Source organism: Gadus macrocephalus, chromosome 15, assembly GCF_031168955.1.
Source record: "Gadus macrocephalus chromosome 15, ASM3116895v1".
In the NCBI taxonomy this organism is placed as follows: Eukaryota; Metazoa; Chordata; class Actinopteri; order Gadiformes; family Gadidae; genus Gadus; species Gadus macrocephalus.
The window spans coordinates 5,294,723-5,308,832 of NC_082396.1; the positions used below are offsets into that span (position 1 = coordinate 5,294,723).

The following is a 14,110-nucleotide window of genomic DNA, read 5'->3' on the forward strand; positions in this document are numbered from 1 at the left end:
TTGGATAAAAGCGTCAGCAAAATCCCCTAAATGTAAATGTAAATGTTAATGTAGTTGCTAAATAGTGAGTAGAGACACGCAGACAGGATACAATAGTGGCTTGGGGTTAGGGTCTAAGCGACTACGTCGTAGATCACACGCTGACGAGAATGCAGCTTAATCCCACTCGGGGAACGAACGGCCGCGAGCGAGCGGTCAAGAGACGCAGAGAGACGGTCCGCAAGCAAGCGGTGCATTCCAGCCAATCACTGCTCCTCCTTCAAACAACGGACCCCGCCAAAAACCATCGATACGACAGCAGCATCCTCGCCGTCGTCACGGCGAGCACGCGCCCGCCGCCCTCGACAGGCGCTCCGCGGTAGACGCAGGGGACCGGTTCGCACACAAAGGGCCCGCCGGGACGTTTAATGAATGACATCCAGGACCACAATGAGGGACATTATCAGCGCTCCACGGGCGCAGCGCTCAAAGGGAACGCCTCAGATATGAACGGCGGGGCGTGTCTGTGGTACTGAGGATAACGGGGTGGTTCCTCTTTTGCCCTGTGGGCAGAGGGGCCCCCCTGTGGTGGGTCAGTGTGTGAGTAGATGGGTGTGGTCGCCCCATGGTGGCAGAGGAGATAAATAGATGGTGACAGCACCAGCTGCAACCCCCCCCCCCTATTCAGTCCGTCAGCGCTGGTTCCTAAATAAAATGGGATCACATCGCTCTTTAAGGAAAACGGGGAGGTGTGTGTGTGTGTGTGTGTGTGTGTGTGTGTGTGTGTGTGTGTGTGTGTGTGTGTGTGTGTGTGTGTGTGTGTGTGTGTGTGTGTGTGTGTGTGTGTGTGTGTGTGTGAATATGAGTGTGTGCGTCTACAAAGAGAAACGAATTGGGTTGCTTTTCCATGTGTGTACGTGTGTGTGTGTGTGCGTGTGTTTGTGCACGCGTGGTGGCTCAGGATCATAAATGACCAACAGAATGAGAGGAGAGGGGAACTGAAGCACGTTGCACTGCGCAGGGGGCCGGCTGGACAGCTGATGAAGTATCCACTCACTCCAAGACAAAGCAGCGTCGTGCTGGCGCTGTTGGCTATTGTCTGGATCGCTGGACCTCATTGTCTGCTCGTTCGGCCACTAGGGGGCAGCGTTTCATTGTTCAGATGAGCCAACAATGGCTGAGGTGTTTTATCGTTTCATTGCTTTCATTCCTCTTTCACTTACTATAAATGCACTACTTCATAAATACAGTACCAAGCCTATTAATTAGCTATTTTTAGAAGGAAAGAATATATATTGATTCAAACTAAGCTCTGTAGCAATTCTATAGAGACTTCCAAAAATGCAATGGGGAGGATACCAGAGTAATCTATTAAAATCATCACACATGGATAGCAAAGCGTAGAACAGCACTATGGTGAGTGTGGCAACGGGCCCATGGGTGGGTGTGAACGCAGAAGGCTTGTGGTTGGAAGCAGGTGAGGAAGATGACACTGTGGCACTGGGCGTTAATGACTGGTTGGGTGCCTTGCTCAAGTGCTCCAAGTGGGCGAACACAATGTGGCAGGCACTGCTTTGTAATGCCTGGCTGACACCAAGCGAGGGTCTCATTAAACTGTCATCCCATTGGATAATAAGAGGCTGGCGTACACTCGGTGTGAAAGTGATAGTCCACCCCAAAGCCCATTACCATTTATTTAGCCCGGGGGAGCTGGGATGACTTTGTCTGCATCAAAGGCGAGCGGCGCGCCGGGTCGGTTTGCATACCACCCAACATTTGTGCTGATTCCAGCCTCCTCGTATGACGAGAACGCCCCCCCCCCCCCCCCCCCCCCTCCCCTCGGGATCATGTGAGGAGCCCTATGGTCGTGGCGCCAGGTTCTCAGGGACGCTGTCTCCACCTGCATGGTGTGAGATATCTCTCCGGATGCGTGGCGTCTTCTTTCCCCCAGAGAGACGCCGACGTTGAACCTGTCACGCGTGTTGCAGGCTGCGGACGATCAACAGCGTTCTATAGCTTCGAGCGCGGCAGGTATCTGCTCTCGGCAGGAGAACGCGGTGTGTGTGTGTGTGTGTGTGTGTGTGTGTGTGTGTGTGTGTGTGTGTGTGTGGGGGGGGGGGGTGACGCACCGGGAGCCAGGATTGTGCCGTCGCCAGCCGAGGACAATGAGTTCCCCAGCAAGGGTTTAATTTTGTTCTCACCGACTTTAGCTAATAAAATTAAGCAGCAGAGCACTCGTGTAGCGACAACCTGGAGCTAAGACATGCTAATGTACCGGGCTGGGTGTGGGGGGTAGGGGATAGTGGGAACCCAAATCTGTCACATCCCAACTCATCTGTGGTAATTTATTGAAACCGTGTATTTATTTGATTGCGCTTTTGTTTTACACTGCCAGCAGTACCCGACGAGGAGTGGACATTTTCTGTATAAAGTAGCCTAGATTCTGCATTCTGCTCCGCCTTGGCAACGCTCCATGCTAGGGTATGACCAATTGCAATTCCAGCCAAACATTCATTATTTATGCTGGAAAAAGTCCACGGCCACGGCAATCCCCGTATGCTTTCCATACAACCCTCCGCTGGCAATGTCACCCCTGTGCGGTGCAGTGCATCATGGGACGTTTCCTTGGTGGGCTGCCCAGGCGGTACGTCACCGAGCCTTGCGTCCCGGGCGGCTCCCGGCTGGCAGGAACAAGTGCACAATCAGAAATGCGGTCACTTCCTCTCACTCTTTGTAATTAAAAAACGATCGCAATGCTTCTGGTAATGGAGTCCAAACAGCGACGCGAGCGGCTGAGGGGGACGGCCATGTTTAATGCATGGCCCTCCGGCTACTTCTGTCAAGGGCTTGATGGCATCGGCGGCAGTCGGTGGCGTGACTCTTCTCCTAAAAGGTGTGAAGTGATTGTGATGATGGGTAAAGTGGGGGGTGGGTCCCCTCACCCCCCTCACCCCCCTCACCCCCCCCCGTGCTACCGCATGTCGTAGTGGCACGGCGGTTCATTGTGCAATTGTCCACACACACACTTGAAGATTATTATGGAGATCATAGCGACACTGAATGACAAGCAGGTATGGGCATGTGTGCGGCTTCTGTCGCACGCACGCACGCACGCACGCACGCACGCACGCACGCACGCACGCACGCACGCACGCACGCACGCACGCACGCACGCACGCACGCACGCACGCACGCACGCACGCACGTACGCACGCACACGCACACGCACACGCGCACACATGCACACATGCACACATGCACACAACCACACGCACACAAAGACACACACAGAGACACACACACACACACACAAACACACACCATCTACTTCACTATAATTGAGAACAATGTGCAACAGAACGCTGTAGTGTGAAGGATTTAAACATGGAAGGCAGTATAGATTCTATAGCCGTAACAAGCAGCTTAAGGTACACACAGTGCAGGTGTAGGCAGCCTCGCACACACTGCCATTTACCGCCGTCCACAGGTTGGTTTAAAGGCAATTTCTTTCGCGTGAAAGTGGTTGTTTGGAGCTGAGAGGTCCTGGTTTGGAACAAAGAGGTATCATTGGGCTGGCAGTGGACCAGGCTTCGCGGGGGGGAAGAGGAGGAGGAGGAGGAGGGGGGGGGTAGGCTTCTTTGAGAGCAAAGAGCCTTTAAGTGCAGACGTTATGGCATGGAGGTGTGGAGGCCGGGGGATACACCCCTCTCTGCAGCGCGTCTGACCAGACTCAATCATCGCAAACAAGGTCTCTGTAGTCGGCCGCGGCAAAGTGCCTTCAGTGGCTCAGTCCCTCTCCCTCTCCCCACGCCGGGCTTATCTCAAACAGCCCGTCGGGAGCACACGGCCGCCCCCCCCCCCCCCCCCCCCCCCCCACGGTGCCTAGGGAGTGCGTCACGCCAACGCGGTCTGAAACGGAGACGCACTCAAACACGTACTTGGTGGAGTAAAGACATGGTTGTTGTCGTTGTCCGTGTCAACTGATTCCCTTTGTGGCCGATCGCTAATGGGTATCCTCAGAGCAGCGTGTCATGGCGTGGTTGACTGAAAAACCATCAGGGGGCTATTGAGTGTCTGCCTGGGAAGGCACTTCTATTTACCTCTCTGTCTCTCTATGTCTGTCCCTGACTCTCTCTCTGTCTGTCTCTCTATCTGTCTCTCTCTCTCTGTCTGTCTGTCTCCGTCTCTCTCTCTCTCTCCCCCCCCATTCTCTGTTGTGCACGCTTTCTCTTCTCTCTCTAACCCCAGACAGGGATAGACATCCTGCTGCTGCTGGATGAATTCCAGCTGGTCATCTCTCTCTCTCTCTCTCTCTCTCTCTCTCTCTCTCTCTCTCTCTCTCTCTCTCTCTCTCTCTCTCTCTCTCTCTCTCTCTCTCTCTCTCTCTCTCTCTCTCACCCCTTCCCTGTTAGATATGCAGACGGTCTTCCTGCGTGCCTCCCCCTGGTGTCTGCGTTCACCCTGGGAGGGGTCCCGTGCAGTCAGTGTTTGCGGTACCTGCGGGGCCCAGCTAGCCGGGGGGGGGGGGGGTGAGGGGGGGGGGGGGGGTGAGGGGCCATTAATCACAGACAGAGGCCTTCATCTCCAATACAAAGACTCAGACGTCTCTCTCGTCCTATAACGCAGCTCAGCCCTTTGTACCTCGCCTCGCCCGCCTCCAATTTGTTTCACAACACGAGGGGGGCTGCGCAGATGTTGGCCGCCTCCTCCGATTGTTAGGACGCCATCGAGGAATTACTGCATTATTCACTTTCAATTAGAGTGCGGGACAAACAGTGTTGCCGTGTTGCCGTGTCGCGGTGAACACCTTGGCCACTGTCTCGTTAAGGCAGCTAACGGCTTCATTACTGGGAATTACACCCCCCTCTCTCTCTGCTTTGTGTCCGCCCCTTCAGGGGGTTTCTGAGCTACCTAGCGGAATGAAGTGATTTGTCGTTTTTTTTGGTCAAACCAATCGGATCTGACTGAATGTATTGCTCTTTAATTGGAGTAGCGAGTAAATAAGTGATAAGGCTTGATGAGGCTATCCCTGTTGTCCTTGAAAGGCCACTCTGGCTACCTGGCGTTATGGACCGAACTTAAAACCAAACGCACACTAAGTACAGATATTGTCAGTTTAACATGTGGATACGGTTGTTATTTGCTAACCAATCACAACACCACTTAGAATTTCAATCAAGGATTATCCCACCAATGGTCGTTGCCCGACAGGGAATGCAAATAATAAAGCACATTGCAATCCAAAACTGAACACAATGGCATCAGCGAGAACCACAAAACTATAAGACTTACTTAGAGTGGCGAGCTGTGTGTTATTCATGTAAACGTTATGATCAAGTTACTCATGATTGTTATCATCTCAAAAACGCCTCATGTCTTCCTACCTTTTATCATGAACATATAACTACAAACAGGGAGGCTTATGTCATCCGGAAGCTTTAATATCCCTTAATTATCATCCCTTAGAGAAGCATTTGTGTCTGTTCTGTTTTTCTTTACAGTCAAGAATAGAGTCACTTCCATTGTCTCGCCAGTAGCCTGACAGAGTGCTGTGAATGGGTTCAGAATACCGCCTCTGATTTTGGGCACGGAGGTAATTGGCAGCCATCCCTGACTCAATGACACTGAGACCGTTGGCACAAAGACGAGAGGATGCTCATGAATTTGCCAAAGCTTGTCTTTTGTGTGACTTTCCAACCGACCATCCTCTGTACGGTCTTCAGACTTAAGACCGGCTTCCTTTACCACAGGCGTTGATTTCAGTGCTTCTCACTGCACGGCCTTCCACTGACCCGTGCCTTTCACTGAGCTGGATGAGTTGGGAATTTTGGTTAGTGACCCTGTGTCCCCCAAGGGGCCCCCCCAACACCGTGGCTAGGCTTGGATCAGTCAAGGCTGCCTTCTTTGTGTCTCGTCCAAGTTCAGGCCTTCAGACGGACAACTATATGGTAAATGGACTGCATTTATCCAGTGCTTTTCTTACCATGGCCACTCAAAGCTCTTTACAATATTGGCTAACATTCGCCCATTCATTCAAACACCGACGACGGTGTCAGGCACGCAGGGCGACAGCCAGCTCTTCAGGAGCCGTTAGGGTGAGGTGTCTTGCTCAGGGACGCCTCGACACTCGAACCTTCCTGTTACCAGCCAACCCGCTCTACCTCCTGAGCCACATGCCACCCCATAACTATAAAGAGTCACATTGTTTAGTCTCCAGTCTCACTTGAGTTGTTCTGACACGGCGACACTTTCAGTTCAGTGAATTTAAAGAAGGCGCCGGAGGGTCACCCATTTTTCAGAAAAATCTGTATGAAAGAAACAAAAGAATCTTTGCGGCCTTTAGGAATATTTATCGAGACGCATTGACACCTTCCATTTTGTGCTTCTCCATCTGGTCCTCCCCCCCCCCCCCTAGCTGAGAGCCCCTCCCCCTCCTCGGTGACCTGACGTCTTCACATGGCGTCTTAATGGCTCCATCTATCATTCGGTGGCTAGCTAGCGAGTGCCGCGCTCTACAGCGCAGGGGGAGTCACGGCTAACCGCAGAAGCTCTGTCAGGTGGGACAGGCTCGCGCGTGGCAATTAACAGAGGTGCTTAAACGAGCTGTCTGTTCCGCACACACACACACACACACACACACACACACACACACACACACACACACACACACACACACACACACACACACACACACACACACACCTGTTCCCCTGATGGCTGATATCAATCCGATTGGCTCGTTCGTCCGTCTCTCACTGGCTTCCTCTGTCTCGTTCTCTCGCTTCCTGTTGTCACTCGTTGTTGCTAATTGTCTCAGGCAAATAATCACACACACACACACACACACACACACACACACACACACACACACACACACACACACACACACACACACACACACACACACACACGTCTATAGTGGGACCATAAACCAGACGAAGCCTGTGTGTGTGTGTGTGTGTGTGTGTGTGTGTGTGTGTGTGTGTGTGTGTGTGTGTGTGTGTGTGTGTGTGTGTGTGTGTGTGTGTGTGTGTGTGTGTGTGTGTGTGTGTGTGGAGACGTGGGAGCATACAAGCGTGTCTGTCCGTCTGCTTGCTCTTGTCTCTCGATCACACGACAACTCCAACTCAAGATGTCTTACTGCTAGGTGTGTGCATACAGAGCAGGTTCCCTTTCCCCGTCCCCTCCTCCTCTTCCTCCTCTTCATGCTCCTGCTCTTCCTACTCCTCCTCCTCTTCCTCCTCTTCTTCCTCTCCTCCTCCTTTCCTGCTCCTCCTCCTCCTCTTCCTCCTTCTCTTCCTCCCTCTGCTCTATATCCTCCTCCTCCTTCTCTTTCTCGTCCGCAGTCTCCTCTTCTTCCTCCTCCTCCTCCTCTTCCTTCTCCTCCTCCTCCTCCTCCTCCTCCTCCTCCTCCTCCTCCCCCAGCTTGTCTCTCCTCCTCCACCTCCTCAGCCTCCTCCTCCTCCTGCTCCTCCTCCCACTCCTCCTCCTCCACCTCCTCCTCCTCCACCTCCTCAGCCTCCTCCTCCTCCTCCACCTCCTCAGCCTCCTCCTCCTCCGCCTCCTCCTACTCCTCCTCCTCCTCCTCCACCTCATCAGCCTCCTCCGCCTCCTCAGCCTCCTCAGCCTCCTCCACCTCCTCAGTCTCCTCCTCCTCCGCCCCCAGCTCGTCTCTCCTCCCTGATCCGCCGCTCTCGAAGAGTCACCAGCGGCGGCAATGATACAGATTAGATTTCCAGAAAGCCCTGTGTGATTGTGCCTGCAATCAGGGCACCTAATTAGGTTAGTGTCGCTCAGTGTGAGCTTCCACAGCGCTCAACTGAGTGTCTTTGTGTCTTTGTGGGGAGAAGGGTTGAGGGAAAGCCGCTGAAGATCGAAACAGGTGTTGAATTGCTGTGATTTCTTTCCGATAGGATGTGAGCCGAAGGACAGTGTTGTGTGTCCAAACCCTGTGTGTGTGTGTGTGTGTGTGTGTGTGTGTGTGTGTGTGTGTGTATGTGTACAGGAGTGGGGTATGGCGTGGAGGAAGGCAGACGGAGGAAACACTAGAAAGACAGGAGGAGGGGCAGGCACGGTGCACTCTGGTGTGAGGGCTGTTGTGTTCCGAGGTTTTGGGGGGGGGGGGGGGGGGGGGGGGCGCGGGTTCTCATGTTTTATACATGGACTCATTAACAGTACTCTGATTGCCAACTACCCCCCCCACCCACCCCACCACCACCCTCACACACACACACACACACGCGCATGCGCGCGCACACACACACACACACACACACACACACACACACACACACACACACACACACACACACACACACACACACACACACACACACACACACACACACACACACACACACGCGTGCACAGACACATGCGCCTTTTAACCCATCCAACAGTCAGCTCTGCCTGGCCGTGTCTCCTCAGGGTGGGGGGGGGGGGGGGGGGGTAAGAAGGGACCACGAGCCAAAAAAACTCAAAACTAACTCCAACTCCACTTGCCCCACGGACAATCTGGCACAGTATGGAAACTGCTGCCAATCAGAACGCAATCTGCACCAGCGGCGGAGAAATACATCTTGTTCCTCTGTGAGCATGGCGCCTAACAGAGAGAGAAAGGGAGATGGAGAGACATTGAGAGCGCCATGGCCTCTCTGTTACTCCTCTCCAGCCAGATAGCAGACCTATGCTGTGTAATGAGTAGCTCTCCTAATAGCCTCCACATACAGTATAGATAATGAGTTAGAGAGGGCTTCCGTTGCTAGGATACGGCTAGCACGTGGCAGATGAAGTGTAAGTAACAGACTGCTCCCTCTCTCCCTCTCTCTCCCCCTGTGTGTGTGTGTGTGTGTGTGTGTGTCTGTCTGTCTGTCTCTCTGTGTTTATGTGTGTTTGTGTGTGTGTGTGTGTGTGTGTGTGTGTGTGTGTGTGTGTGTGTGTGTGCGCGCGTGTGTAACAGAGAGTCTACTGAAAGAGAACGCTGCCAAGTATATCGAGTTGCTGGAGGACAGACTTCCCAGGTAAGAGTCCTCGTCCGGAACACTCTGGTCCCTCCTCAGCGTCCCCCCCTCCCCACTACGGCCCCGCCCCTATCCGTCCTTCCAAATCTTCCTGTTTCCCATACTGCCCTCCGGTCTTCACCACCTTGTTGTATCCTGTTGTTCTGTTCCTCGCTATTTTTGTTTTACCTCCCCTTTTAATGCGCCTCACTGTTTGATTTACAAGGTGAAATAAATCACGGGGACAATGCTTTGTTTAGATCCTTTAGCATTATAAAATAGCATTAGCATTGGGTTAGAGTCAACTCTAGCCCTATTTTATGCTGTATAAATGAATACCTTAGTTAACATGAAGACCATTAGTAAACATGAGCAACATTAGTAAATGATTACTAGACTAATCAGTGCTTATAACTGCATTAGCGCCACAGAAATGTAAGGGAAGTACAGTTCATACTTCATACATGTAGAGGGACATGATGAGTCACTGCATGGTATTGGGGTGCTGGTCCCCCACAGAGTGTGAGGGAGACTTCTGTGGCTCGTTCATGCAATGAAACCTACAGGCAAGGAGGCAGGAGGGTCTTAACCACCGGAGTTTACCAAAGGAAGGTGAAGGATATAACACAGACCATGACTCGTCTCGTTCTACCCGGGAACATAGAACACAGAACGTTTTATATCTGATCCGTGTCCTCGGAACTAGGCCACCCGGATACACCACCCCTCGCACTCCATCAACTCACCTCAACCTCAACCTACTCCTTTTCTTCTTCTTCTTCTTCTTCTTCTTCTTCTTCTTCTTCTTCTTCTTCTTCTTCTTCTTCTTCGTCTTCTTCTTCTTCTTCTTCTTCTTCTTCTTCTTCTCCCTCTTCTTCTCCCTCTTCTTCTTCTTCTAACATTTGCTCTCCAATTTTTCATGATACTTCCAGATACTTCTCCCTCCAGTCTACCTCGGTTGTTTCATGAACTCAAGTATCTGTGTTTTTTCAAATCTATCTCCGTCAGTCTCCATTTTTGTCTCTCTCACTCTGACTCTCTCTATGCTTTGAACTAACTAATCAACTCAAACTTGGAGCTGACTCCACATCATTATTCATCAAAGCAAAGTGCACTTTATTTTTGACCTGCAAAGTAACCTCGCAAAGATGGGTTTCAGAGTGAAAGCTCTGCAAGATTGGGAGGTATGCACACAGACTTTTAGCAATTTAAAATCTCAAATGTACATCGCTTGTACCAGGGGTTGGCTTAGCTGAGGAGGTAGAGCTGGTTTACTTGTAACCGCCAGGCAGCTAGGTCGATCCCCGGCTCCTCCTAGCTAGAGTGTCGAGGTGTCCCTGAGCAAGACACCTCACCCTAACTGCTCCCGACGAGCTGGTTGTCACCTTTCGTGGTTGACTCCGCCGGCGGTGTGTGAAAGTGTGGGTGAACCAGTGTAAGTCGCTTTGGATGAAAGCGTCTGCTAAATGCCTTAAATGTAGATGTAAATTTACAAGCAGGTCAGTCTGTCTCGGTACTGAGGAGCAATAAGGAGGCTATAAGTGTGTAATAAGTGTGGCTCGAGAACATACAACCCTATTGGTTCGGGCGGTGTAGTGATTTGGGCCAGTTTGCTGCTGCTGCTGCTGCTGACTCGCTCAAAAGAAGAACAGCACTGGCAGCAGACCTCCAATCATGCCAATGACAATCACAAGGAAACGTGACAACCTTGTGATTGACAGGCAGTGCTCCGCTGGGCAGCAGCGGCCCTGCGTGACTGACGCCTCGGGGGCCAGCGGTTATTATCTCCATGTCTGCCGATGACACGCCAATTAAATGTTCGTACCGTGTTCCCTTTCAGAGCCGTTGCCTCGTCCGTCTAGGCTCGGAGGCTTCGGAGCCGCGGCGCGCACCAGAGCTATCTATTGTGACCATGATTGTTTATAAGTCCTCGCTGTTGAGCGCCGGCGCGTGGCTCAGGAGGTAGAGCGGGTTGGCTGGAAACTGGAAGGTTTGCTAGTTCGATCCCCGTTCCCTCCTCCTGGTGGAGTTTCGAGGGGACACCTCACCCTGACTGCTCCCGACGAGCTGGCTGTCGCCTTGTGTGGTTGACTCCGCCATCAGTTTGTGAATATGGGCATGAATGGGTGAATGTTAGGCAATACTGTAATGCACTTTGAGTGCCCATTGGTTAGAAAGCACTGTTTAAATGCAGTCCATTGACCATTTATTGAGGTAAATGGGCGGTTCAACAATTGAGCCATTCGGTGCAATGGGAATTAAGAAATGCTTATTAGTGATGATCTTATGATGAGAAGGCATGTACGGGTGATTTACTACTACAACAAACAAAAGCAGTATCAAAAGCTAATAATCCTGTAAGGTAGGAGTTACAGTAGTGTGTCAAACTAGTCGATTCATCGTTTACATTTAATCACAAGATTTGGAATATTACCAAAAAAGACAGCCATTCGCCTCGTGACAATGCAGTTGTTAGAAAACACGATTGGATAACGACTGTCGATCCCATCTGCCTCTGCTCTCTCTGACAAGCTGCAGGAAGTTAGGTGGAACATTCTGTGTCGGAGTTGAGTTTGTTTTCCATTCGCCTTTGTTGAAGAGGTGAACACTAAACAGGAGTAGTGAAATGGCTTCCTGGATGTAATGGCCGCCATTTAAACACATTAATGGTTTTTGTTTACTCTATGCGCCCTGGCGGGGCTATCATCTTTAAATGAAGCCGACAGTGTTTTTCAGTGGGTCGGTTGTTGAAAGTTCACAAATTGCTTTGGTTGCCATTACAGTCGTTTGGAGACTTCATTAACAAACTAATTATTTTACGACAACTAACTTGATGGGATTGAGCCACTCATTCTGTTGTGGTTTATGGCTGCGCTGATTAGCAATTTTTTTAACACAACCAGACAAACAAGTTGTTGCTAATGAGCTTAATTTGAAAGTCAACATTCATTTATCTGGATTTGAAGACAGTCGTATGCACTGGTTCATCACATCAGGTCCGCAACACGGCAAATTATACACAAATAAAGCTCAGGCACGGCTCTACTGCCGGAGAGCGGAGAGCTGAATTGTTTTTTCACAGATGGCTGGATGTCCAGCAGGTGATAAAACAATACCTCTCGCTCCACCGTCTGAGAAAGGCTTTTCCTCTCTCTTCACACGCTCGGCCGTTGTCTCGGGGTGAAGTCACCGCATGCTTTGGCACGCCGCCTGCGACTCAGGGAAGATTGGCCCCGCTGTAGAGGAGCACTCGGGAGAGGGCCAGGAACCAACAGCTTGAGGGCGGGGGGGGGGGGGGACGACGACGACAGGATGCAGTATGGAAGAAACATTAAGATGGTGGGAAGTCTCACACCACATCCACCACTGACCCCTGCCAGGAGGAGAGAGAGGGCAGGGGGGTAGGGCCAGGGTCTTCCCAGTCGGATGGACCGGGGCAAACAACGCTCTGTGATAAAGGTTCTGGGATGATTTCACTGTTTTACATATTATGTAAATCAGGGGGGGGGGGGGCAGGAACACAGAGAGGCTGCTCATCCGAAGGACATTTCATATTAAATATAGCATTTGATAATCATAATTTACCATACGGAGGGAATCCTTAACAAATCGCGTTAACCTTAGCTCACGTGCGCAAACTCACACGCTCCAGGCGTCACTCTGTGACCTGATTGGTTGGCGTCACATCCATCTCTCTTTTTAAATACAAACCCGATTAAAAAGTGCATGGAACGTTGAACAATTGTTTACAATGGTCCCATGCCAACGTTTCGGTTAGCATTCCGCCGTGAATTCCCACTGTGCTGGAAATCCTGAAGGAAATGCACAACGCTTCCAATGTGCAGCTCGACCGGTGTTTTTGTGTTTGTGTACGTGTGGTCTGAGAAGGACGCGGGGTCTTGTCTCCGCACCCGGCAGGGGGGCACGCCTCACTCTCCCCGTGACCTATGCTGCCAACGGGGTCACCGACGGTTGATTTGCTTTTGTGGTGTTTCTTTTTCTTACTTTGGATAGCGGCACTTATCTGCAATCAAGACTGTGTGCCGCCGTCCTCATAACCACAGCAAAAAATGCCCTTCTGCGTGCCGTTGCCATAGAGACACGTTGTAAACTAATCCCCCCCTCCCTTCCTCAACCTGGTTGTTGAGCGAGCGCTGTGTGAGGTGAGGTTCTCTGGTGTAGCGTGCCTTTGCCCAACAAGGTGAGCTCAGACATTTTGAATTGCATCATACGCCGTGATGCATCTTCCCCTGAAAGTGCTAAAGTAACTATTCGCTTCACAGCATGTTTACCGATTATTAAGTCAACGTTAATATCTATATATATCTAGCTCTGATTATTGATTATTGATCTAACAATTGTTAGTGCTTGGCACTTGGTTCTTTGAACATCCTTACTGTACCAAGACAAATATATATTGTTGTTTCTCTTTCTCCGGACAAATGTACTTAATATAAGTCGTTTTAAGCTTCTGCTAATTGCCCTAAATGTAAATGTGAATGTGAATTCTTTCCGTAGCTGTACTCTTTTCCTTTATATCATTTTATTTATCTACCATTTTGAGGTCGCTTTGTAAAGCAAAACGACGAATACAACAAAGGAAAAACTAAGAATATCCGATTATTCCGACAGTCTCTACGGGCGCCACTGGGCGTGTGACTTAACATTCGCAGAGCGGTCAGACTCTTGGCTCGTTAGTGCTGAGAAATCGGCTCCTCAAACGGCCTCACGCGTTGTCTTGGCGGGCGTCCGGACCGACGCCTCTCAGGAGAGAGGTACCGTGGTGCCCTGCTCCTCGACGCCCCCGCTCGTCCCCGTGATGACGGGCGCTATGCACCGACAAATCCTTTTTTTGTGGGATGGTAGGGGCAAGTACTGCCTTTTTCCCCTCTGATTGGTTAGAAGGGCTCTCCTTTGGATCGTGTTTCTATTAGTCCTAGCGGTTTGGGGGAGTTTAGGGTTATGGTTAGGGTTAGGGTCAGGTTTAGGGTTAACCTTAACCCTAACCCTAACCATAACCAATTGGAGGAGAGGCATTCTAACCAATCAGAGACGAATCAGAGGCAAAAAAGGTGGTACTTGCCCCTACCATCCTACGAAAAAAAGATTTTCCCCGCAGGGTCGAGTGCGCA

The 14,110-nt window shown here is 51.1% G+C and overlaps 1 protein-coding gene across 1 annotated transcript in view; it reads left to right on the plus strand.

Annotated features, from left to right (window-relative positions):
- The window catches only part of disc1 (DISC1 scaffold protein), a 43,131-nt gene that overhangs the window by 9,249 nt on the left and 19,772 nt on the right, over positions 1-14,110 (plus strand). Inside the window, exons 6-7 of the mRNA XM_060073828.1 lie at positions 1,931-2,010; positions 8,772-8,999. Of these exons, the coding sequence (XP_059929811.1) occupies positions 1,931-2,010; positions 8,772-8,999 (308 nt within the window). The remainder of the gene's footprint in view (positions 1-1,930; positions 2,011-8,771; positions 9,000-14,110) is intronic.